General features: G+C 51.4%; 1 protein-coding gene across 1 annotated transcript in view; it reads right to left on the minus strand.

Annotated features, from left to right (window-relative positions):
• Positions 1-26,631, minus strand: part of ITGA11 (integrin subunit alpha 11) — a 110,043-nt gene that overhangs the window by 31,478 nt on the left and 51,934 nt on the right. The window contains exons 4-11 of the mRNA XM_046010344.1: positions 22,977-23,068; positions 20,175-20,289; positions 17,239-17,366; positions 15,856-16,004; positions 10,833-10,977; positions 10,182-10,347; positions 8,798-8,868; positions 765-909 (exon numbers count right to left, since the gene is read on the minus strand). Of these exons, the coding sequence (XP_045866300.1) occupies positions 765-909; positions 8,798-8,868; positions 10,182-10,347; positions 10,833-10,977; positions 15,856-16,004; positions 17,239-17,366; positions 20,175-20,289; positions 22,977-23,068 (1,011 nt within the window). The remainder of the gene's footprint in view (positions 1-764; positions 910-8,797; positions 8,869-10,181; positions 10,348-10,832; positions 10,978-15,855; positions 16,005-17,238; positions 17,367-20,174; positions 20,290-22,976; positions 23,069-26,631) is intronic.

Consider the following 26,631-nt stretch of genomic DNA (forward strand, 5'->3'; position numbering starts at 1 on the left):
CTTCTGTCCTGTGGTCAGCTCAGGCTCCCAGAGTTGGGGATGGAAAATGGGGTGACAGTGTGGTGAAAATGCATGGACAGTGTCGCAGGCAAGGTGGGTGGCTGAAGAGCTGAGTGACAAAGGCGAGGATGACATGGAGCATTAGGGAGAAGACAGATATGTGGACAGATATGCCAACTCCTGGTGGCCCAGGCTCATGAAGGAGTGGGGTCCGAAGAGGCATTAATGATGGGTGACTTCAAAGATGGCCGACTTGGTTCAGAAACAATGGGACCCCTGGACGTTCATCCCCTGCTCCCCTTTGCTCTGGCTCTGCCCTTTCAGAAAGGAATCTGCCCTGGCAGCCTCACTGTCAAGGGCCAGGCCCATGGTTCTTACAGAACTGGAGGCGACTGTGTTCAGTGGGTTAGGGCCTCAGAGCTGGGACCTATCACCATAGGGCCAACAATTTGTAGCTCTCTCTAATATCCACTTCTGGAGTGCTTAATGGGTCAAACCGCAGTCAAGGCAGCGAGCTTTAAAGATACAGAAACCCCTGACCTAGTGTCTAGAAGCATCAGCTGAATTTCAGGTACAGGTGCATTGCTTGTCACTTATTCTGTTTCTCGAGAATCTACTGCAGGCCAGGCATGGTGCTGGGCGCGGTGGATGCCAGGCGGAAGAGGCCATGGCACCTGACCTGTGCCTGGATAGTCACAGATAGGTCCCTCATCTCACGTGGGGCCAGTTCCGCTGGGTCCCTCCTCGCCCGCTCGGGCTCTTACCTAGGTATGCGCCATGGTTCTTGAGTTCCTCGGGGAACTCCTTCAGGTAGGACTCTCGGAGAGGAATGACCTTCCCGCCACTGGTCTCCTTCAGCACGGCTCCGTTCCAGTCATAGGCGCCAACAGCTCCCAGCAGAATCCCGTCCTGACATTGGGGAGGGACACACGTCAGCTCGTGACCCCCAGGGGCCCTTCTCTGGGAAGCCGCTAAAGGTTCCTACACAATGAAGCATCTGCCAGCCACCTCAGACCCCTTCTCCTGTGTTCATTATTTAACAACTTCCACCAGGGTTCTTGACTTTTGAATGAGCCAAGAAACTTCCACCTCATCCTTTACACAGAATGAGTCAAACAAAGGAATGTTCTAGAAATAAACTCCGCCTCTAGGACCCAGCCTCTGTTCCTCTTTGGGCTTCAAACCCCCTGAAGGAAATCTGTCATTCTCCCTCCTTCTGATGCTCCTTGAAGTCGTACCCCTGCACTTGGCCTCCTTCCACATTCCTTTGTGGTGTCTGAGTTGCTTTCCTATGTGTAAATCTTACTTCTTCATTTCTTCTTCATTCTTCAGTAAAAATTCACTGAGTGTCTGCTTTGTCCCAGCTACTTGCTTGGTGCTGGGTGCCTTGCAAGGGTGCACCAAGCTCTGCCCTTGCAAAACTCCAAGTACTAAAGAAATGTGCAAATAAGCATAATAGTTACAAAGTGTGATAAATGCTATAGGTAAACAGCACAGGGAAGTTTAGGTTAGATTGAAATGGGGGTCAGGAGACACATTGTGAATGCGTGATGCTCACCTGGACACTTGGACAGGGAGGGGACACGTGTGCAAAGGCCCTGAGGCTGAAGAAAGTCTTGAGGCTTTGGTTTTAAGGAACTGGAAGCTGTTTGATGGGGTGGAGCATGAAATGAGGGGCCAGAGTGACTCTGATGAGGCTGGATGGATAAACCAGGGCCACATCCGTGACAGCCCGTGTTCCGAGGAAGGACACTTGTCTTTAACTGCAGAGTTTGGATGGGAAGATGGGGGCTCTGGCTCCCTGAGAGGCAGGCTCCCAGTTCCTGACTCCGGGGTCATCCCAGAGGCCTGGGTTACCTCCCTCTCTGGGCTGCCTCTGCAACCCTGCCACCACCACCCCACCTCCTTAAACAACACACAGACCTAGTGGGCCCAGGAAGGCAAACGGCAAGCACTTAGAAGAGGAAGAGCAGTGACTAGGGACAATGAAGGCCCAAGGAGATATTGGAAGCAGGGAGGGCCACCTTCCTGGATGACCTTGGCCATTCTGGGCGAGGCAGGTGGTACCCCAACTTTGGACTATGAGAGCACTAGCTGGCGAAGTCACTTCTCCCCACCCCCACACTGAACCTCCCTGATCCTGGCTGGTTGGCAGGATTTCAGGTTCGCCCACTCCATCTCCCCAAACCTCCAAAGCGATGGTACCAATGGAAAAACGTGATTCTGGCCTTGGGACAGTCAGGATCGTGCCAGGGTCACCAGGCAATGGTCTCACTGGTGGCAGTGGAGGGGGCAGGACCGTGAACCCGAAGCTGACCTTCCACTTCTCATTTCCCGGGGTCACTTTAAAGACTGAAGTTGATCTTAGATAAGGTTTAAAGGGTTGGAATACTCTGGAAGTGGAACTGACTGTTCAGACAGAATGTTTTTACGACTGTAAGTGAGCCGGTCTCTGGAGAGTCTGATAAGCTTGGTTGTGTTTAATGTCACACTTCCTAATTAGCTTTTTCCTCCTACTCTATGTGAGCCTCAGCTTGGGAGTGCCTGACACCTGCCAGGCCAGGATTGGGTCTGGGGCCTCAAAGACTTGTGGCCCATGGTCACTGCCAGTGTTCCTTGAACTTGGGCCATGCTCCCTCCGTTGCGGAGTACTTTCTCATGCAGCCACCCATTGTGCGAGGCCAACAGGACAGATATTCACTATCTGCACTTGACAAATGGCATCTGAGCTTCAGAGAGGGAAAGCGACTTGCCCGAGGCTGCACAGCAAGTTGGGGCAGGGCTAGGATTTGGAGCAGGGAGGTGGGTTGGGCAGGGGAGAAAATACCCATGGGCAGCTCCTGGACTCTGCTTCTGGTTTTCCATCCGAGCACCCTCTAAGAGGATCATGATACATGGGCCTCCCCTCTCTCTCTCCTCCCCCTCTCTTCTGGCTGTGTCCAAGTTTGCTACTGCAGGACCAGGCTTCTTCCTTCATGGAGAGACCTTGGAAGATGAGTTTTTGGCTTTGCAGATAACGGGGGACCTCCACAATGGACTGAGGAGGACTGGCTCAGGTGACATGCCTGGGATTCCGCTGGGGGGGACTGATACCGATGAGTGGGTCTCAGGGATTCCACTGGCCTTCTGGATTTGGCGATACTGGGCCAGCTGAGGGCTCAGGGGCTCTTGCTTTATGCAGTTTTATCCTGGCAGGGGCTGCGGCTTGTGCTCCCCTTTTCCGAGAGGGGTCTGTTGTCAGGGAGAGCTTTGCGGAATACAGTGGACGGGAGGGCAAGTGAAGGACACTGGACCAAACCTCGCTATGGCTCTCTCTTTCCTCAGCTAAGGGAGCCTAGACAATTTGAATTTGGAAATAATCTGGAAGGGCAGGGCCCCTCAAAGGGCCAAAGCCTGGACAGAGGAGCTGGGCAGGGAGACCCAGCTGGATCACAAATAGCAGGGCATTCCAAGGAAGAGCCTCATCCCATGCCCCAGGCCTGGCACTGGTGCCCCAATTTATGGCTTCCTTTCCCCTGGGGCTACGTGAGCTCCCACCTGATAGGGCCAAAGTGTGCCCGGATGGCCTTGCCCCTGGACCCTTGGCATAAGCTGCCTTTTCTGGTGCTCTGTGCAGAAATGAGGATGCAGGCATGGTCAAGGCCAACTCCGTGCCCTCCCTATGGATAGCTTGTACCTGCATTCACCTGAGTATAACACCTGCCTTCGGACTCTGCTAGCTCAGCTCTTAGCTGCTTTCTGCCCCGGCCTCTGCAGTAGTCTTGCCTTCCCAGCTGAGTTGAAGGCTCCCTGGGCATGTGACCATGTCTCTTCAAACCACGTTCCAGCCAGTCTGCATCCCCAGCCCTGGAAACAGCACAGTCTAGGGCAGTGGTTCCTGAATGGGGGCACTTCGGCCCCCAGGCAATATTTGGCAATACCAACAAATATTTTTGTTTGGCAATTTGTTTGGCAATCTGTTTGGCAATACCAACAGTTTTGGTTGTCAGAGCAGGGGGTTGGAGGTGGTGTTGGGCTCGGGATGGCATCTGGGGGTAGTGGCTGCTGCCTACCATGCACAGGACAGTCCCACAGCCAAGAACGATGGGACCCAGACTGTCCACCGGCCTGAGGCTGAGCACCCCTGGCCTGGTGGCTAGATTATGGAGTCTGGAGCCAGACATTCCCGAGTTCCTGTTCCAGCTCCAGACCTTCTAGCTGTGTGACCTTGGAGGAGCCTCTCTCTCTCTCCCTCACTCGCTCTTTCTCTCTCTCTGTTGCTCTGTCTCCACTGCAGCTGTAAGTCGTTTTGTTGTGAGGATTAACATTTTTAATTCCTAGCATGGTGCTGGGCAGCCAATAAGGTCTCGGTATGTAGTCGCTCTTCTCACTCTTTAATTCATCCATAAAATACCAGGGAGTCAGGAGTAAAGAGGCAGACCTCATGGTCAGGTTGGCACCACTGGTAGCCCAAGGGGAGGGCCCCGTTGGAGGCCAGGCCAGCCTCGCTGGGGGGGGCCCCTGCAGGAAGGGGTGGGCAACTGAGGAGACGGGTGGAGTTAGGAAAGGATTTTAAGAAACCCTTACTTGATTTATTAGCAAGCCTCGAAATGTACGCTTCCAGTTCCAAGCCTCAAGAGTCACTTCCAGCAAATATTTTTCAGACATCTGCTCAAAGACTGAGGTTCAGAGAGGTGAAATGATTTGTCTGAGGCCACACAGCCAGCAGTGCTTTCTTCTTGCCCGGGAGTAATGGAATGAGGATACCAGATGCCAGCCATTCTTCTCGGCTTGGTGGGGCGGTGCAGGCAGGTGGGGGTGGCTGCTCGTGGCCCTGTGCACTGGCCCACGGGCCACCTAGAGGACCCTGAGTGCTGTCCTCCTCCCCAGACTCCTCCATGGCTCCCTAGTGCCTGTGTGCGATCATCAAAGTGACTGAAGAAGGGCCGAGAGCCCCTCCTCAGGCAAATACGTTGTTAAGAGGATGGATTATACTTTCACTAACTGCTCAAGTTCTGTCCTAAGATGGTGTGTTTTTAACAAGCCCGAAGAGGAGCCTGAAGAAGGGACGAGTGCCAGGAGGTTTAGATGGGGTTACGCAAGAGACAGCCAGAAATAGGACCTCAATCCTTCTGTGGAGTGAAGCCCTTCACCGGGCCGGAAACCGGGAGCCAGGGTGGCAAGAAGGGGTTGTAGGGAGCAAGAACCTGACAGCTCGGTCTTGGTCAGAGTTTCCGGGAACGAGGCCCAGGAGTGGGGTGCTGGGCACCAGTGCACAGCCCGAGGGCCTGGGGCTTAGGAAGACCTCCCAAGGAGCTGGACATGATTTCTGCCACCAGAAGTCACCTGTGAACAATCTGGAACAGCAAGCTGACAGACCTTAGTTCCCACATCCTGGCCACAAAGGATAGAACCCAAGAATACCCTGTGCCTGCCCTAGTTACGGGGGCATAGAGGAGTTTACAACCTCCAGGTGTCAACCCCTTGCATCATTATGATGGATTAGTTTCTTTCATTTTTGATTGAATCAAATGTGCCAAACTAGTTCAGATGTAAAACCTTAGGAAAGATGGCAACCTGAAGGCTTCAGCATTAGAGCCTCTGACAACGACCAAGGGCCTTTGCTCTCTGGCCCACAACCCCAGGGGCTGCTGCGGGAAGGGCACAGGCTAACAGGGCAGCTGGTCGGGGAGGTGGGAGGCTGTCCGTCCTTGGCCTGTTCCAGAATAACTGAGGGCTGTCCTGCTGGGTCCATCACGTGTAGGTGAAAGGAAAATAGTCTCTTCCCATCTCAGGTGAGTCACCAAAGTATTTGTGTAGACAGGAACCGTCCTAATAAAACTGCTTCCTTCTGTAAACTTTCTGGGTTGGGGAGACGTATGGACAGTGGGGTAGGAGGTCCATGTGAAATTCCTCAGCTGAGGGCTTACCTGAGGGCTCAGGTAAGAGGAGCACCCCTGCTCCATCCACCACCAACGGGCAATGATTATTCACAGTCCCTTCCTTCCAGCACAGCTTCCCCTCCCGGCCTGTGGGCATTATAGCTTCAGAGAGTCACGCCCCCTTGGGAGGTATGGATCCCTTTTGTAAGTTTTCTGGCAGACTCCTGCAGCTTCTTCTTGATTACCCAGCTCACCAGGGAGTTCACTACCTCAGCAGGCAGCCAGGACGAATAGAAGCCCCTCTAGCTCTTAGTGACCTTTGCATTCATTTCCAAATGCTAATGGAGCCACTGGCTTCAAAATTGGTTTTCGAATTGCACCAGAGATCCACCGCTGGTTTTCTTGATGGTAATTTCCAGAATATCTTTTTTCCCCTTTTTGCAAATCGAGACTTGAGTTCCCTGGGTTGACTGTTGCTCCCTGGGTTTCCCCAGAGGCTCCTTGTGGCCTGGGGCATTGAGTTTTTTGGGTGACCAGGTGACATTTTGGGGTCTCCTCTCCTACCCTGGGCACTGGAGTCTCTTTTTTTTAGTTGCTTTCATCCTTTTTCCCCTCAAAGGCTATTTTTCTTGCTAGGTAGACAACAGCAGCCCAGGTGATGAGTGGTTGGGCCCTTCTTCTGTTCTTTAAGGACATTCGATGGGGTCCTTCCCCTGGGACTAGAGATCGTTCTCTCTGACCTAACTAAACAGGTCCAGGGCAGCTGAAGGCTCTTCACGCATTCACAGGAAGAAGCTGTCTGAGGCTGTCTGCGGAGCACTTTTGGGGAAGGTGGAGCCTGGTTGCTTGCCCAGGACGCAGACTGACTCGGGCTCCGGACCCACTTCCGGCAAAGCTGAAAGCCTGGACCGCCTGTTCTCCAACCCCGCAGAGCTCTGACCGACCCTGAGAGCTGTAGAGCTGGACTAGCAGGGACAGGACAGCTGTGGCCAATTATGATGGCATCAGTGGCCTGCACTGAGAAACCTCCGTGCCCTAAAATAGTCACCCAATGGCCACTCACAGTGCTGACAGCCCACCATCGCTGCTCCATTCTTTCAGATTTGGAAGGATTTTTTTTTTTTTTCCTTTTTAAGTGTTAAAGCACCTCAGATTCAAATTTCATCACCTCTTTAAGAGTCCTATCAGATAAAAACTTCCAGACGCCTGTTACTTGAAAACAGGACTCGGGGGCTTTAGAAGAGCTGGACGTGAGGATGAGGATGGGAAGAGCACTGTGGTCTCTCCATCCAGGGGATGAAAACAAGCTGGACACGTGGGAGAATCTGCACAGGGCTATGCATGACCTTGACCTAAACAACAGCCTGGCTGGGAGGTCCCAGTCTCCCCTGTGCAGCTGGGGAGCCCACGGATCCTGCAAGGACTCATCTCACTCGACACACTGAGCTGCCTGGGTCATTTTCCAGACTCACCTCAGTGTTCTTGAATACCTGAACCTCGTCATAACCTCCCCTTCTCTTCAGGTTCCTGATTCCTGGGCATACAAGGTATTCAAAGCAGGAGCCTGCACCTTCCAGGACCCAACGTATGGCCCAGCCCCAGGAAGGCATGGAAAGATATGCAGATCTGACCACCTAAAATGGACAACTATTCCCCGCTGCCAACCCGGCAGGGCTGTGCGGAGCATGAAATGGGGCGCGGGAATTTCCTGGAAAATTCTGAAGTGCTCTGTGCATAGAACAGCAGTGTTATTCTTACAGGCAGTTCCATTTAGATCTGCTATATTCAGGGTGGGCATGAGCCTGTCCAGATTCAGCTCAGGAACAGCGGAGCATGAGTCAGGTTTCCGCCCTTCCGCCTGCTGCCTGCTGTGCACATGTCCCCTGCCTTACCCCCACTCCGATTTGGGATTTCTGACTCAGACCCCCTCAGATTCCATAAGCTTTACGGGAGCAGCTGCTTGGTGTGGGGAGGAAGAGTGTAAGACTGGTGTTTTCTGGCTTATGTCACTTCAGGGGGTCCCTCAGACTTCGTGTGACTCAGTTTATTCCTCTGGAGACCAGCACCTAGGAATCCTGCCTGATTCACCTCACAGAGGAGTGGGGGGTGGGAATCAGTGAGATAATGAAGGCGATGTAAAAGCAGAAAGGACCAATAGATCTTTTCTGGCAAGTGAGGAGGCAGAAATACACTCCCATGGTGCCAACTTGGGAACAGATAGGACACCGTCTGCCCAACGCATGTCCGCTGAGACAGACACTTGCCGCGCGGTCCTCCCACCACATGGTGCTCCCAGACAGGGCTCCACGGTTTCCAGAACATTCTCACAGACACTGACTCTCTGCCCCTCTGGCAATCCTGTGAGGTTCCAGCCCCATCTTGTCAATCAGAATCAGGAGAGGGCTGTGCCTGGGGAGTGACGGCCTGACGTTCTGGGTCTGTGAAGCAGAGCCTCTGACAGGGCGTGCTGCTTGTGACCCTGCATGCCCACCTGGGACCTCTGCCAGCTGATGCCGAGTCTGCAGGGGGAAATGCATCTGGCACATCTGGACACCTGCCGGCATCAGTGCGGGGCCACGCCCCCACACGGCCCGGCCGCCACGGGACACTAGGAGCGCAATGCTATCAGTTTCACCGCATTGACCCAATTTTCGCTCAGGGCTCTGCAGACCGATTGGGACCTTTGGTCCTGGAGGAAATGCCCCAGCGGCACCCTGCTCAGGGAGGGGTGGTTCATTACTTGTAGACCACTCCCTGTTGAAAAGGGCTCGAGACAACCTGTTTTACGTTGAAGACCTTGACTTCCTTCTTGCAGCCACGGCAGACAGAGGCAGAGAGGCCCAGAGACACAGAGAGTGGTGAGAGCCCAGGAAAGGTGGGGTGACCACCTAGAGAGCTGGGAAGTGTATGGGAGGGTGATTCCAATCCTGACCCACCTCCACCACGTGAGATGAAAAGCCCGTCTGCGACATCTCCAGCCCGAAGGATGTTTCGTTCTTGTTGGTGCCTAAAACAGAGGGACAGAGAGATCTCAGCTCCGCTTAGCAGCACGCACACCTGCATCTTCAGCCCCAACACCTGGGTCCTGGGGGCCCCTTCAGGGAGGGCAGAGAGGGCCTGAGGCAGAGTCCAGATGCACTGCCCTTCTGAGTGGCCCCACAGGCAGGCAGCCTGCAGGGAGAGGCACTGGGAACCTTCCTTTGGCCACTGGCTTTACTATTAGTAACCCTGTCACTGCTGAAAAGGGTTTGGGACAAGTTATAGGACGGAGCGTGCATGCTATTTGACTGTCAAAATAGGGGAAAGATCAAGGAAAGTGCACGGAAAGAAATAGTCTACATTTTTGGCAAGAAGTGGAAATTCCATTTCTTTCTGGACTTCTCTCATTCTTATTTTTCACCAGCTTTGGTTCCAGATGCTTCTGGATGATTCCCAAATGCCGGCTCGACCCCTGGGAGGGAGACCTGTCACCAGCACAGCTTTGCACAAGAAACCCGTGTGTGCTGAAAGCCCCACCCCACAAAAGCCCCCCCCCCCCCCAGAGCCCTGGAGTCGATGTTCTCCACACCCAAGGCAACCCTTTCTAGAAGAAGTACTCTCATCTGGATACTTAAGTCCTGGGGTGAGTTTCAAAACTCAGGCTCACACTTTCTACCCCTTTATCCTTGTGGATGAGGGCTGCTTTTGTCTCTGGAGCTCATCTTTTCCAATGTGCTCAGGCCCTGGGATGGGAGGTTTACAGACCCTCCCACGTGGCCCAGCCCAGTGTTGGGAGGGCCCACTCTAGCAAGACACTGCACAAAGGAGAGCCACGCAGACAAAACTGGAGTGTAAATAGTAAGGAGAGAGGCAATCAGGAGGAACCCTACTCAATGTGCTTTTGGCGGGAGGCAGCAGGACTCAGGGATTAAGCGTTTTGGGCTATGGAGGCAGGCCCAGCTTTGTCCAAACTAGGCTTGCCCGATAAAATACAGGATGCCCAGTTCAATTTGAATTTCAGGCAACCAGCAAATAACTTCTTAGGATCATTCTGCCACAAACACGGTATTTTTTACTTGCTAATTCTGATGACACTAGGTCAGACCCCGTCTCCTTCCCAAGCCGGGGAAGGTTTGGCAAGTCCCTTGGCTCCTACAGGCTTCAGGATCGCCAGTGGTCCCAGGAGGAGAATGTCAGCAAAGCCCCAGTCCCTCACGGAGCAGCACGGATTTATAGGATGGTTCCTGCTAAAGCACTGTGTTGTGGGGCTGGATATCATTCCACAGGGTTCACCTGACGTGAGCCCAGGAACGCAAACCTCTCTCGGTAGGCATCACTCACCTTCCAAGCTGAAGATCCTGTCCCCCAGGGCATCAACAATGTCCTTCAGGGCTGCCTCATCGGTCACGTTGAAGAAGTGCTTGTCATCGGGGTCACTGGCGATATATTTGATCTCATTTAGAAAAGCTTCTGGATTGATCCCCCTGCGGTTGTAGTAGCCTAGGACCTGCCAGGGAACAGCAGCAGGGTGACCAACCAGGACGTGGCCCAGACCTCCAACACACGCCTGCGGCCGCTGTACCTCAAGTGGCCAGGGCCCCCATTTCAGCCATCAGGAGCAGAACTTGGGGTTCCACTTGCAGCTTGAGGCAGGCTGTCTTACAGGGTTTACAGAAGGCCCCTGGTCTAAGATAGGGGTCGGGAGCCGGGTGGCTTGAGGCGATGTTTCCTAGAGTTCTGAAGTTTCAGAACCTCCCTGACAATGGAGGAAAAAAAAAAATCCCCCAAACTCCATAACTGTTTTGGATGGCCCTGGACAGCACTGAAGGAAAACCCCCCCATTGCTCTTTAGGAGAAGATGAAACAAGGAGAGGCCCATCGGAGGGTCTGGACAGCTTGTTCACGACCTAGAATATGCCCCTGGGACTCCCCAGGGCTTTGATGGCTAAGCCTCTAGGAGCACGCAGGTGGGACACGAGGGGCAGGACTCACAGCCACAGCGTATCTGGTCACGTTGTCTCGCTCACTTTGCTGGATCACCTTCTCCAGGTCTGGGCTGTCGTGGGACTCCCCGTCTGTGATGACGATCATGACCTTCTTGGCCCCTTTCCTTCCGCCTTTCTGGAAAGCCTCTGAGCTGAAACCAGAGTGCAGGGGGAAGGTCGGAAGAGGGATGGGGACGCCTGGGTGGCTCAGTTGGTTAAGTGGTTGCCTTCGGCTCAGGTCATGATCCCAGAGTCCTGGGATCGAGTCCCACATCAGACTCCGTGCTCGGCGGGGAGCCTGCTTCTCTCTCTGTCTCTACCTGCCACTCTGTCTGCCTGTGCTCACTCTCACTCTCGCTCTCTCTCTCTCTGATAAATAAATAAAATCTTAAAAAAAAAAAAAAAGAAGAGGTATGTAGGGATGGGGCAGCCCCAGAGCTCCTGCAGGGGACAGCCACGGAAGTAGGGCTGAGCTCACTTCCAGGGGGAGTAACCCAAAAGGGCTGGGATCTAGAACCAAAGAAGAAGCTGGGTTGGGATGTCCACACTCCTCGTTCACCAGCTGCTCAGATGGGTCATGTACCTGCTTGTCCTTTTTTTTTTTTTGAAAGATTTATTTATTTATTAGAGAGAATGCACGAGTGGGAAGGGTACGGGGAGAGGGAGAAAGGATCTCAAGCAGACTCCCTCCTGAGTGCAGAGCCCAATGGGCAGCTTGAGCTCAAGAACCTGAGATTCACAACATGAGCCCAAACCAAGTAGGATGCTTAAACGGCTGCACCAGGAGTGAGAGCAAACGGGCAGAGGCAGAGGGAGAAGCAGGCTCCTCACTGAGCAGGAAGCCTGATCCAGGGCTCAATCCCAGGATCCTGGGATCATGACCTGAGCCGGAGGTAGATGCTTAACAGACTGAGCCACGCAGGTGCCCCAGATGGGGACCTTTAGACACCTTAAAGGTGTCGAAGTTAGTTGTTCAAAAACCCAGCTGTACATTAGAATCACCTGGGGAGTTTAAAAAATGCCAGTGTCCAGGCCCCACCTGGGCATGTAATCAGAAGCTCTGGGGCATGGTCTGGGCATCAATATTTTTCCAAAGATCTAATGATCTAATGTTGAGAAGCTCTTCCTTACACACTGAAAGGGCAACGAGCCAGAGTAACTCAACACCCAAACAACATTAATCCGTAAAACACACAGAATGCAGCCTGAACGAAGTTCTGACTTTTCACACGAGGACTATTTTGATTCTATTTTGGGAGCTAGTAAATATCAAATTCCATGACAAACACTCCTCTTTCTTACTTTTTACTTTGTTTTCAGTGCCTGGAGCAGGTGCTTGGCCTGCCTGTTGGGCCCTGCAGCCAGGGGCTGGGGGCCTGGTCCGCTGGCCCACGACACTGTGGACAGGCTCTTGCAGCTGGCAGCCAATATCAGAAGCAGGAAATCTGGCTCTGGAACCATCCCGGGCTCTCGGTGCCTCTGTGGCCAATCCTCCTTTATACCGTGACATTCTGAGTAGGAATGATATGGTCTGGACCCAAAGTTCGGCCCAGCAGGTAGAACTTTCCAGTAAGGATCTGAAGATAAATGTTTCCTATAGACTCTGGTCTAACCCATATGGTCTGACCCATAGATTTAAGCTCCATGATGCTAGATTGAAGCCATCACCAGACACACTGATGAACCGATGGTTATGATTTAGAGGTTGAAGAATTCATGGAGCCTGGAAGAAGCTAGTTCAGAGCACCTTCAAGCTCCTAGTTAAGAGAGACAGACCCACCATTCTCTCAACTCTATGATGTTGTGGCTAGACTTAAAAAAAAAAAAAAAAGTCAAATTTTAATATGAGCTGAGAACTAAAGGAGGCTAGTGGCACACTTGATGTGACTACAGCAAATTTTGAGCATCAGCCTGACCCAGTGGAGTAAGAACTCTGCCAGTCCCTCAAAGGAGATTCTAGATGTTTCCATCACCTCATGAAAGGGTCAAGCCCAGCCACAAAACTCATGCAAAAAAAGTATGGCAGGGAGAAACAGGCTTTATTATATATGGAGCCAAGAATTTTCAGGTTCATATTTCCATGTAGTGGAATCGTGTGACTATCTGTATGAATCTGGAACGGGGTGAATATTGACGTGAACCATCAAATTTAAAATTGTGATTTTCTATTGTGTAAAGAGCCTTGGATTTGTTCCTTTGTAAATCAGATCATAAGTTCCTTGAGAGCAGTGAGAGCTGGATACTCACAACTCACATTCTGGAAGCCAGAGTGATCTATGGACAAGGAGGCCATATCATATCTCCTTTCTGCTCAAAATCTGCACTGGCTCCCATTTCTCGTGGTCCTAACAACGGCCCACCAACTCATCATAATCTGGCCTGGCCATTGTTCTGTCACTCTGAGCCCTTCCTCCTGCTTGCTCCCCTTAATAAAAAGTGTTGAGTGAACTACGGAGAAATCATATCATTGTGCCCATGGCCTCCAAGCCATCCATGACTACCGGATTCACCTTTATGGGCGTATCTGATGACAACAGTCTCGAGCCTAAGAGCCCTCAGTGGCCATTCATGGTTGTTTTAGCAATGACATTATCATCTTCACAATCTGGCCCCAATACCCCCAAACCAGAACCCCATTCCATTGTCAAAAGACTCCAGATAGAAACATTCCTTGACATTTCCCCTCTTCTGTCTTTGGCTGGGTGGAATGTCTTCTTTCCACCTCTCCCTGACTGAATTATGGCATCTTCCTAGAAAAGAGAAATGCCAGCCCCTCTTTATTTGACAGAGAGAGATCACAAGTAGGCAGAGAGGCAGGCAGAGAGAGGGGCAGGAAGCAGGCTCCCCGCTGAGCAGAGAGCCAGATACGGGACTCGATCAGAGGACCCTGAGATCATGACCTGAGCCGAAGGCAGAGGCTTAATCCACTGAGCCACCCAGGCACCCAAATGCGAGCCCCTCTTAACAATCTACCCTTGGATCCCAGCCTTTCATCCTCGCTGAGTTAGGCTGATGCTTGTCAGAGCTCCTGACTGGGCCAGGAGGGGCCACAGGTTACCATCTTTGTGACACCTCAAGTCCATGGCCCCGATCTTTATCATTTGGCAGGTGCCCACACACACACAATGTATCGTGAATAACTGAGTGAGGAGAGCAAACCTTTTGCTTTAAGACACACCCCCTGTAATCTGGGACTTGGCAGGCTGAGATCAGATTTCACACTTCACTTGAGGCCTGGATTACTTGAGGCCCAGCCGTGCTCATGAGTCCCGCCTTGTTCAAACTCCTTGGTGGGTCCCACACTCGTAAATGACCTGGGGTTGGTGGGTTGCAACCCTGTATGAGTCAGTTAGTTCACACCGAGGAAGCGCTTGCCCATGGGCACTGGCTTCCTCTGTTGCCCCAGCAATTTCACGAGGGCGTGTGGGGTCCTCAGGGGCTCATCCCAGTGATGGCAAATTAGCAAAATGGCCCCGTTTCTTGTGAGGACGAGTAAGACTCATCTTCTCACAGAGGGAGGTTCATTTAGGAAAAATGCGAGGGTAAGTTTTATCAGCAAACAGAAGTATGTTAGTGGAGCGTTATGAAGAGTTAGTTATAAGGTTGGGAAAAGGTTCCTCGTTTGACCACATGAAATCTGTGTTCCTGCTAAATTCTGTGAAAAACATCCCCTCATCCTATGTGAGGTGGGGTTATATGAAAATGGGCCTGTGGTCCCAAGGGACAGAGCAGAACTTTTACTTGTAGATGTAGAATTTATACATTAAAACCCATTAACCTTAGACGGAGTCACCTTTGGGGTTTAGGCCTCAGCTCAAAACATCCTGGGGAATTGCTTCTGAAAGCACTCCCTGATTTCAGTGGGGGGTGAGCCGGAGTTCTGAGCAATGGCAGCGTCACCGGAGCACGCACGGAGCCATTTGTGAGGGCGCTGTCTAGAGGGAAGGTTCAGGGCGCCTGGGTGGCTCAGTGGGTTAAGCCGCTGCCTTCGGCTCAGGTCATGGTCTCAGGGTCCTGGGATCGAGTCCCGCATCGGGCTCTCTGCTCAGCAGGGAGCCTGCTTCCCTCTCTCTCTCTCTCTCTCTCTCTCTCTCTCTGCCTGCCTATCTACTTGTGATCTCTCTCTGTCAAATAAATAAATAAAATCTTTAAAAAAAGATAAAAAAATAAATAAAAAAAAATAGAGGGAAGGTTCATTGTCATGGTGAGTGGGTTCTGGTATGATTTTTAAGGAGCCAGCCCCGTTAGTCTACAACGTCGGGAGTTAGGAAATTCAGCGATGTTCCTCATATTCTATTGACGACACAGACTCCACAAAAGATTCTGCCCTCATGGAACCTACCCACTTTTTATGGGGTCTCTGTGGCACAGCACATTTTCCAAAGTTGGTTGCAGCAATACCTCCCTTTCCAAATGCTCTTCTGTGATGTGACCTTGCTTTTCCTCCATCAAGAGGCAGAATCAAATTCTCTTCCCCCTTGAACCTGGGCTGGTCGTAATGACTTGCTGGATTAATAGAATATGACAAAAAATATATCCAGGACTTTGGGGGGTAGGTCAAGGCAGTCTCAGAGTTCCGGTGGTGGCCTCCTGGAAAACTCTCAGGATGCTCCCTCTCCAAGCCCGGCTGCTACACCACCAGAAAACTGAGCCAGATGGCCATGTGTGGGTGCTCAGGTCTCCAGCACACACTGAGCTCCCAGCCAACAGCCTGAGAAAACTGCCAGCCTCGTGAGGGTGCCATTTTGACGTCCAGTCAATGACTGGACTCCAATGACAAGAGCCTCCAATGATAAGAGCCCCAGCTGACACACCAGACTACACGCATAGGAGAGAACCCAGAGAGAACGGACCAGCTGAGCCCAGTTGACCCTGAACTTGGGAGGGATTAATGTCTCAAGGTATGGAATTACGTGGAGGTTTGTTATACAGCAATGTAGAACTAGAACAGTTATCTGAGATTTACGTACATTATCATTATTTCTATTTTATTAGGACTTTTAAAAAATTATTATTATTATTTTTTTTACCGTGCAAATTCAATGCCAAATGCCGTCCGGGTCTCCGTTCCTCCTCTCTGTTCAATGTGGCTGGCAGCTTCCACCACATCTCGTACAGACCTGTAGTCATTGAGGTGAAATTCATGCACCACGTCTTCTCCATATTGGACAACTCCAACCTGTGAGAGAGGGGAGAGGACTACAGAACATTCTGACCCCTGAAAGCTAGGCTGCTGGCGGTGAGGTTCCGCGGATTCATCCCTCTATCTGTGACTCCTGGGGAGTGTGGAGGGTGGGAAACCTCCCTGAGGGAGAGTCATTGGGAAGGGAAGTTGTTCTGCAGAGTCCTGTAGAGCTCTGGGAATGGAGGGGTGGCTGGGTGAGGAGAATGGAAGGTGCCTCTCCAGAGGAGAGACTGTGAGGTGGGATCGAGCCCCGTGTCGGGCTCCATGCTGAGCGACCCTACTTGGGATTCTCTTTCTCTCCTTCTTCCCCTGCCCCTCCTAGCTTGTGCACGCTCTCTCTTTCTCAAAAATAAAAAAATAAATAAAAATAAAGAAAGGCCCAACAGGTTATGTTTCTCACTTGAGCATAGGATTGAAGCCTAAAACATTAGGAGCAGCACGACTGGAGGCCCGTGACATTTTTTCACCAAATGCTGGAACCTTCAAGGTCCCTAAAAACTTGGAAGAGAACCTTTTATCCCTAAGTTGATCCCTAAGTTGATAAGACAATAGTAATAGCCTCAAGATAAACAAACAAAAACCCCCCTTAAAGGCCTATAGTAAGACTAGAATGATAAAACCTTCCGGTCGGATGGGCTCCAAGTTTATCTGGTGCCTTTTTAAGGACAGACTTTCATGCACGATACCCTAAAAAGGATCTGCCCTTTATGGGCAAGTCATTACTTCTTGAGAAAACCCACTCCCTTTTTAACAGCTCTGATTGTTACAAAATAATTTCCTAGAGTGACTCAGAATCTGCCACCTTGTACCTTCTATATGTTAGTCCTCACTTGGCCGGCCAAAACAGCTCAGAATAAATCTACCCCCTCTTTCGCCAGGCGGTGTTTTGGACATGGGCTGACGGCTATGCCCTCCCTCTTCCACTCAGTCTTCTCTCAGGATCCGTGTTTCTAATTCTCCCCTGTGTCTCACTCAGCAGGGATCCACTCAACCTTTCCTGCCTTCCTTCTTACTCTCTCTAGGAAAGGTCTCTCTTAATAGGGGGAATCAATGCCAAAAGACAGGTTTGACCTGTGAAGCAGAGCCTCCCCTGAAATATTCCCAGAGATGGGTGTCCTGAGCTGCAGGGCTTGGGCACTTAAAGCTAGTTAGGAGGTGCAAAGATGCTCCTCCATGCCCCAGGCCAGCCTCTGGGGAGCCCTGGTCAGAGGAGGAGGGAGACACTCACCTGGATCTGCCCAGGGCCAATGTAGAATTTCTTCAGGATGTTGATGAGGAAATGCTGAACCTCCACCCAGGGGTAGATGCTGTTGGAACCGTCGAGGACAATGACGATGTCCATGTAGGTCTGGCACCCTGGGAAGTAGGGACACAGTCATGGCTGCCCACTAACTCAGTGCTTTCAGGCTCTGATTCCCCAGGTGCATGTCCAGGGGACAACAGAAGAAGGACCCTGTCACATGTACAGATTTCTTGGGCTGGGGAGCTGTAATTGCTTGGGCTAGTCATTTATTTGATTGATTATCATGAATGCTGAGCCCAGGAATTCCTGGATCTTCTCATCCTCTCTGTGCTGGGCTGTTTGAACCAAGTTTAAATCCAGCCTACCATCAGCTGGCTAATTCTTCTGAGGCAGCCGTCCTGCCCAGACTAGGAGCTCACAGTCATTGGTTTTACTATAACGGGCAGGCTGCGTTTACTGCTTTCAGCCCAAATGAATGAGTTTCACGTTTTAGGAGAACGGTAAAGGGTGATGGCTTAGGATGAGGGATCTGGCATCAGACTGTTTGATTCCTTGTTTTGCCGGGCACTAGCTGTGTGACTGTGGGCAAATCACCTAACGTCTCAGTGCCTATTATCTGTCATGTAAAAACAGGTGTGGTGATAAGAGAGGGTTGCCATGAGGAATCAAGGAGCTGAGGCTTTTAAAGGCTGAGCACAAAGTCAGTGCTCAAGAAATCTTAACAGATCCTCTTATATTTAAAAATGTCTTATTGGGGTGCCTGGGTGGCTGGGTGGGTTAAAGCCTCTGCCTTTGGCTCAGGTCATGATCCCAGTGTCCTGGGATCAAGTCCCACATCAGTCTCTCTGCTCAGCAGGGAGCCTGCTCCCTCCTCTCCCTCTGCCTGCCACTCTGCCTACTTGTGATCTCTGTCTGTCCAATAAATAAAATCTTTAAAAAAATAAAAATAAAAGTTTTATTTATTTTAAAGATTTTATTTATTTATTTGTCAGAGAGAGAGAGTGAGTGAGCACAGGCAGACAGAGCAGCAGGCAGAGGCAGAGGGAGAAGCAGGCTCCCTGCTGAGCAAGGAGCCGGATGTGGGACTCGATCCCAAGACGCTGGAATCATGACCTGAGCTGAAGGCAGCCGCTTAGCCAACTGAGTCACCCAGGAGTCCCTATTTATTTATTTAATGAGGTTTTATTTATTTATTTGACAGAGAGAGGAACACAGTGAGAGAGGGAACACAGTAGAGGGAGTGGGAGAGGGAGAAGCAGGCTTCTCACCAAGCAGGGAGCCCAAATCACAGCTCGATTCCAGGACCCTTGGATCACGACCAGAGCCAAAGGCAAGGAACTAACGACTGAGCCACCCAGGCACCCCTCTATTTACTTTTTAAGCAAAGTACTTTGTTAATGTGACCATGACATCATCAGGTCAAGCATCTATACTTTTATCTCTGCTCTGAGTGTAAACGTTTCTCTATATTTTTTAATATGAATACCGAGTTAAAATAAAAATAAAATAAATAAATAAATATCAATAAAATAAAACGCAACAAAGAAACACTGGTACTGTAACCAATGCAAAAAGCTTCCTTTAAAATCTAAGTAACTTATTTCTATTGGGGAGTGGTTGCAGTTACTTTGAAATTGATGGCCCGATATGATAGGAGAGATACATAATATATTAGATCATATCATATCGAAGTATTGGGTACCTGTTGACTTCTACTGGAGAATTTTCACGCTACTGTAAGGTCTACTTTATGGCAATATGGCAGGAGGCTTCTGAGCGCTAACCATTCCAGTACTCCTGCATCCTGAAGGGCTGGAGTCTGTGTTTACCAGAGACGAAAGGCGGCGGCTTCGAACGCCGACATTCTCACTCCTCCTGCCACTGTGGGCAGCGTGTGATGGCCCATTTCTTCTGGGCTCCCAGAGCCGGACAGCTTTGTCCTTTTCCAGTCTGGTTTAGCTTAATGCCTGTGGCCGTCTGTGTGGTGTGGGCGGCCATGGACTTGACAGAGACAGAAACTCCTTATTTAGGGGCAATTCCTAATCTAGGGGTAGGAACCAGGAATGCATTTCTTATTGCTGATTCTTGCGATTTCACTTTTTTTTTTTTTTTTTTGAAGCATCTTGGGAAGAACTTTGCGTTAGATCTGGGCTTCCAAAACAGGATGGAACACACACTCTGGTGAACACACATACACACACACACATTCTCACTCACTCAGGCAAACGCACACCCTGGGGCCTGTTCCAGGTCTAGAGTTAGAGCCTCCAGTGGGCGGTGCCCTGGGATCTGAGTCTGATAAACTCCCAGCACACTGATGGGTCAGATGAGTTCTCCGGAGGCTTAGATGGTCATTTGTTGGCCTGGGGTGAGGTTCCCCATTCACACATCATGTGATCGGACTTGCCAGCCACAGCTCTGCCTTTCCTTTGGCCACTCCGTGAGCACAGAATCAACACCTCCTCCTTACCCTTAAAAGGACCACTCTGCAGCCCCTGCTGTGCTGATGCTTTCTCCCCACCCTCCCCCAGCCCCCAAGCACCATCCTTCCATCTCTGATTGGGCCGTGTTGTTTGGAGGGAGGCTGCTGCTTGCCAGAGGTGCTAATCCCCTCACCCTCAATAAACTGGGTTAGCAGCTGTTTGGGGGATGGTATTCAGCCCAGAGGAAATAGTGAGGCTCAGAGCCAAGTAGTCTGGGCTTGCGGGAGACAAGGTCTGAACATTATTCCTCCAGATTTTCTTGGCGGGTGGGGAGTGAGTGGGAGGTTTTGTGTTCCATGAGGCTCTGGGCAAGCTGGGTAGAGCTTCCTGATATCCAGGAACACCAGTTAGAGGGGACTGTTACCAGGGATATTTCAGAGCCTCCCATGACTGACTGTCGGCCACTCAGCATGGGTCTGCAGATTTGAAGCTACTTACTTTGGAGAGCTGGGGCCACCGTCTTGGAGAACCTGAAGTTGGAGTTGACTCTCGAACACATTCCTGTGGTGTAGTAGGAACTCCCACACTCGTGAGACCAGAGGGGGCTGCAGGCCTGTGAAGCACAGGCAAGACCCCTAGTCAGTGGAGGGATGGGATGGGACAGGGGGAGGGGAGGCATCTCCAGGGGGTCCAGGCCCAACAGCCTTTGCCTGAGCTCAACCTCCATAACCCTGGACAGACATCCTTTATTTGAGGATTCGTACTCCAAGGATTTCTGGAGTCTAACTGAATTCTTTCTTGCTCTAGTGTTTTCTAGTTCCCTTGCTTTCAGATGGAATAGAGAAAAACGAATGTTAGAGTCTTCCTTTATTGTATTTTCAAGGGTCCCATTTTCTATCCCGTCATCTAGAGTTGCGACTCTCCTTCACTCTTCCTGCCCACCCCACCCACCACACAGCATCACCCATGGGAGTGGACCCTTCAAGGTTACTAGAAGAGCCTCTCTGTCTGAAGAGGTCCCCTAAAGGTCTTTACTGGGAAAACTTCCAGGACTGGGTCCCAACAACATGCCCATCCATTTTACTGGGGAAAGAAAAAAGAATGTTTCTCCTCCTTCTCTGAAATTTGCTACCAAACACATTGATGTCAGCTTCTCATTTAAAGACTGAGTGATGAGTCCCTTCAGGGTCAGGGTCATTAAAAAAAAAAAAAGCCTGGCCCCATGCCTCCATTTTTGTCCTGCTGCCAGGAAACCCAGGACTAAATTTTGTGCTGTAATTTCCTTTGGTTTGGAAAAATAATTATTCCATTTCTAATTCCTTTCTTTAATCAGCTTTCTTTTTTCAGCCAGATTTTAAGGGTTTTGTTTTATCTCTGTCCTTTGTTGAAGCTGTAGTAAGTCTTTTCTGGAAGTAGAAGGGAGAATAAAGGAGGGTGGATGATGGACGTTAGCTGGATGGAGAGATGGATAGATGATGATGTATGGATGGAGAGATGGAGAGATGATGATGGATGGATGGAAAGATGGATAGATGATGGATGGATAGATGGATAGATAATGGATGAATGAGTGGGTGGATGGATGATGGATGGATAGAGAGATGGATATGATGGCTGGATAGATGGGTGGGTATATGGATGACTGGATGGATAGGTGGACAGATGATGGATGGATGAGTGGGTGGGTGGAAGGATGGAGGATGGATGGATGGCTAGATTTGTAGATGATAGCTGGATGGATAGGTGGATAGATGATAGACGGATGAGTGGGTGAATGAATGGCGGAAATTGGATGGATGGAAGGATGAGTGAATGGATGGATAAATAGATGAATAGAGAGATAAACAATTGGTTGGATGGACTGATGAGTGAATGGATGAATGGAGGGGTTAATAAGTGAATGAAAGTTGCCATTTATAAACTAGGGACTCAGCCCACCCACAGAAGCCCCAGAGGGTATGTCATAACCCTCCTTCTTGGGCCTTCATCCACCTCGTGAAGTAGATGAAATCAATTTGGTAGGAACATGATAAGGAGCCTCAGAAGGGAAAGGGAGTAGCAACAAAGCCCCTGAGAGGTCTGTGTGTGGACCAGACCCAGTGTCCTTTCTGCCCTTGGTTGAGCTGGTGAAGGGATGTGGGCTGACCACATCCGAGGTAGCTCTGAACTTTCCCTGGCAGGCCCACTCTGCTCTCCGCAGCCCCCGAGCATCCCACTCATCTCATTGTTCTGGTGTCTGGTGCTCCACACCCTGAATGTCCCATCTGTCCACAGAAACATATTGTTGGACAAGAACAGAGAGCGACCCAAGCCCTCCCATCTTAAAATGAGTGGGTCATTTTATTGGGCTTTCTGGGGTAATGTTTCTCTGAAATGCTCTTCTGCAGCTGTTTCTAGAACTATCTGTCCCAGCAGGATCCTGTTTTGAATCTCCAACATTGCCCAACCCATGGTGGCAAGGAGTGGCAGTGCCTGCCATGAGGCCACCCACCCTTGCTGACTGTGTGCAAAGTTGGGGAGCACTCGCCTGGGCAGGGTACAGAGACCTCTGACGACTGGCCTTCCTGCCCCAATATCAGGTTTACATTACTCATTGGCTTATCAGCTCTCCCCCCACCAGAACGGAAGTTCCAGGGGGCAGGTGCTCTGTTGACTGCTGAATCCCGTGGCCGGCATTGGGCTCAGCACATCGCTGCCTCTTCAGCACAGGTACCCCCTCTTCTTTCTTCCCTGCTAAAACCCGTTGTCTCTTCTCAAAAAACAAATCAAAAACCTCCCCCAGGAAGCCTTCCCATCTAACCCTGTGCAGTCTGGGGGGCCCGTTGTTCTGTATCTCTTCCCCCAGTTGTCATAAATCCATGTTCTCTCATTGATGGCTTCCCTTCAGACACTTCCTTGGGTGTGTGGTGTGTCCTGGTTCTTTGATTGAACCTGGAGCAGAGATTTGGTTCCTGCCTCAAAAATTTGGCTCTCCAGAAGGAGGGATGAACCCCCTTCACATTGCTGGCCATCTTGCTTCCTGTTCCTTTCGGGCTGTCCATCCCGTATCCCCAAGGTATGCACACAAAGAGCTCAGTATGGTCTCTTGCCAAGGCTGTCCCTCTCAAAAGCTGAGGGCATGCTGGCAGAATGGTTCAGGCAGGAATCAGAGGCAGAGCTGTTCACTGAGCATGTAGACAGAGTGCGAGTGTATAAGGAGACGGTAACTCCCCCCTGCCTCTCCTGGCCCCAAGCAGAGGGTCTGGGGGGCGGGTAAGTGGGGGAGGGATATGGAGAGAGGGTGGGGTGGGTGGCTCTTACCAGGAAGCTGTTGTCCTTGGGGTTGGTGGCCAGGCTCAGGCCGAGGCGCATGTTGTCCTTCCGCTCAGACACGTTGGATAGAGTTACCCTTCCTGGGGTGGGAGGGAGAAACTTAGCCAGGAGCCCTGTACTCCCCTGCCCAGAGCCTGCTGCTGCTGTCAGCCCCCAGAGGTGCCTGTCCAGGGTCAGGGCCAGGAGGAGCCCTCCTGGATTCCCCCTGCCCCTCTGGAGCCCTTGTTCGCCTGCACGTCCAGGCAGTCCTTCATGCTATCCTAAGGTCTTGCCCAGACATGTTACTTCCTCATAATTCCCTCATAATTCCTCATAATTCCCTGTGAGATGAAGAAACTGAGTCTCAGAGAGGCCAAGCAACCTGCTCAAGGTCACACAGTAAGCACTTGGCTGAGCATTGCCCAGTCCAGGGTTTCTCCCTCTAGACATCTGACCGGTCCCTAGCATTCCTCATGTGTCCCGTCCTGCCTCTTCCAGAGCACCCAAATTAGGCTGGCTTCCTCTGGGCAGTGTCCCCTCCACATTTTCCTTCAAACTAGTCTGCCATCAAAATTTAGCAGTCCATGTCCTCCTCATGACCTCTTTGTTCATCTGATAAATGGACAGAGGATAACCGATTCTCTCACGGGGCAGCAAGAGCTCTCTACCGGTGTGTGAGGTCTTGCGAGAATGTCGTTCTGTGGCGGGCTGCCAAAAGAGTTGATGAGGAGCCAGACTACCAGCAGCCAACTGAGTGTCGGGACAGGGCTGGGGCACATTAGAATTGCTCAAAAATTTCTGTGAAGGTCTGACGAAATCATTCTACCAGGCCGCTGAAGGGAAGGAGACAAGCTGGACTTCCCCAGAATTGTGCTGATGTGTTGATGGATGTGTGTTGGGGTGTACACACGTGTGTGGGCATGTGGCAGGGGGTAGAGTTTTGGGGAGAAGTGAGCCAGGCATTTCATTAAATGGAGAGCAGGTCAATCTTCCCATATTGTGAAGGGCGAGCAGATGCCTTCCCTGCCGACTTCCAAGGACGTGGGTGACCTCCACTGAGAACAGTTCGCATTTAGCTTTGGTGGAGGCTGTCAGTTTGACGAGGGGGGCCTGGAGCTGGGCATTAGCAGAGGCTGGAGCTTTAATGCCTCACTGTGCTGTGGGCAGAGGGTGGGGCAGCTGCATTGGCTGTTTTTTCTTTCTGGGCTCCCTCAGTTGGTAGTAAGGCTCCTTTTGAAATCCAGCCCCTCTTGGCTGGAGATTGTGAGTGACTGGGATTGTTTTGTTTTGTCTGTCCAAAGAAGCCGGAGAGAAAAGAATAGTAATAACCCTGTGTTTTTATAATGCCTATATCATTTACTAAGTACTGTCCACCCGTGCCCTCCCAGGACCCCCTCTTGGTCTTGGGAGGCCCAGGAGTCAACATTTCCATTTCACAGAGAAGGTCAGTGACTTCTTCTAGGAGGTCAGTTGCTGGTGGATGAGAGAGTGGGGACTTCAGTCCAAGCTATGCACCATTCCTTCCCAAGCCGTCCTGTCTGATGGCAGGGCAGTGGTGGCAGTGGGGTGGCAGAGAGAAATCTGGAGAGGAAGCTCTAAGCAAGCCCTGACTGGGCAACCTCCACCCTTCAGCAGCTTGGGGAGTTCTGCCTTCCGTTTGTGTCAGGGACATGCCCCCACCCCACCCAACCTCACCTCACCTCACCCCACCTCACTCCACCACAGCTCACTTCACCTCACCTCACCTCACCTCACCCCATCTAACCTCACCTCACTTCACCTCACCTCACCACGCACCATCCAATTCCCCCTGGTCTCAATGACCAAAGTCCTTAGTCAGACTGCTGACCCGGAAGTAGATGAGCATGGCAGGGGAGACTCAAGCTCACACCCTGCTGTGTACAGGTCTTGTGGACTTGGGGTAATCATTACCCTCTTTTTGGTTCAGTCTGCCCCTCTGTGAGCAGGAGAGACTAGCATCTTTCTTGGTTGGTCTGTTTGAGGACCATGGGGCACAAGTGCTTCCTCACATGGAGTCTGCCTTCCAGAATCACATCCTCTGCCTGAGCCTCTGCCCTTCATTAAACCCCTGACTTCATCCAGGTGTTGGGAAGACAGCACCCGTGACAGGCTTTTTCACACTGAGTTGTGAATATCTGCCACCCATTTAGCCTTCCCTGGAGAAAGAAGAAAGAACTTTCCTGGCTTGGCGAGGCTCACAGCCTGGAAAAGCCATAGGAAAACCCAGGAGTCAGGTTTCCCAGCCTTGCGTTTTCCACTGTGGGGATAAACTGACAGATGGTCTTCCTGCCCTACACTTTCTCCTCAGTGGGAGGGAAAGAAACACTCTTCCAATGAAGGGCTTCCCGATCAGTTCTTTTCCTCTGCCCTGACTCACTTTGCTGCCCACTATCTCCCAGCATAGGCCCCAGTTCAGGAATGTTTTCCAGGGCCTGAGGGCTTCATGGCTCTCACTGCCAGCAGGCGCTCCTCCTCCTTTGGAAGGAAATAGGATCCGCACTGGAAATCAGAGCAGTAGAGGAAATTAAATGATGAGTTCATGTGTCTAAGTCCCCACCTGGATCAGGAGCTTCTCTCAGCGGCCTTAGCCCTGAGCCCAGTGCTTATACCTCCCACCCCCTTCCTTGCTCCCTCTGACCCAGCTGCATGGCCCTTCTTTCTGCCCTCCAACAGAGTAAGCTCATTCCCACCTCAGGGCCTTTGCACGTGCTCTCCCACTGCCTGGCACGCTCTGGCACCACGTGACTCCTTGCCATCAGACTTTTGCTCGAATGTTACCTGCTTAAAGAGGCTCCCCTGACCACCTTGCTAAAGTACAATCCCCTCCCCACTTCCTCCCCACCCAGTCTCTATTCTCATAGCACTGTGGTTAATCACATAACATTTACCCTCACCTATAGCATTATGCCTGTCTATCTCCACCTGCTTTCTAGTTTATCTGCTTGCTTATTGTTTTTATCTGCTTGCTTATTGTCTGTCCTCTCCCAGCAGAGCCCTTGGCTTCTTGTGCCCTGCTGTATCCCCCAAAACTAGGACAGTGCTTGGCACATACTAGGCTCTTAGTAAAGGTTGGGGACCTATTAGACCTGGAATGGATCCTAGGGTCTTCGAGTCCGCCCTCCTCACTTCACACATGAGTGAACAGAGGCTCAGGGAGAGGATGTGAGCTCCCTATGGACACACAGCAAAGAAACTGTCCAGCTGGAAGAAGAAACCCAGCTTGACTTGTTCCAGAAGCCTGTGCCTTCAGGGTGGTGATGACTGGGTTCTGTGAGCCACCAACGAGGCTCCCGCCTCCCCCTAGACTGTTTCCTTACTGAAGTCTGGGCCCCGGCTGTGCTGGGGTTTGAACTTCCCTCCCACAGTGCTGACGCAGATGTGGACAGCGGGAGTGTCCATGTGATGGGACAGCTGGCCGCCCTGGGGTCTGTGTTCTTGGGCTTTCTCTTTGATGCCGGCCTTTCGGTTCATCTGCTTATCTCTTGAAGCTCTGCTGCCTCCCTAACCAGGACCAGCTGGCTTCATCTCCCCAGGGAACCCCACCCCGAGGCTGCTGGAGGGCAGAGGTGGCCTTCCTAGAAGGCAGGGAGGCCAAGGGTCCTGGCTCTGGGGCAAGGCTGAGACAGCAGTGTCCCAGCCCAAA

Source organism: Meles meles, chromosome 6 (assembly GCF_922984935.1).
Source record: "Meles meles chromosome 6, mMelMel3.1 paternal haplotype, whole genome shotgun sequence".
Classification (NCBI taxonomy): domain Eukaryota; kingdom Metazoa; phylum Chordata; class Mammalia; order Carnivora; family Mustelidae; genus Meles; species Meles meles.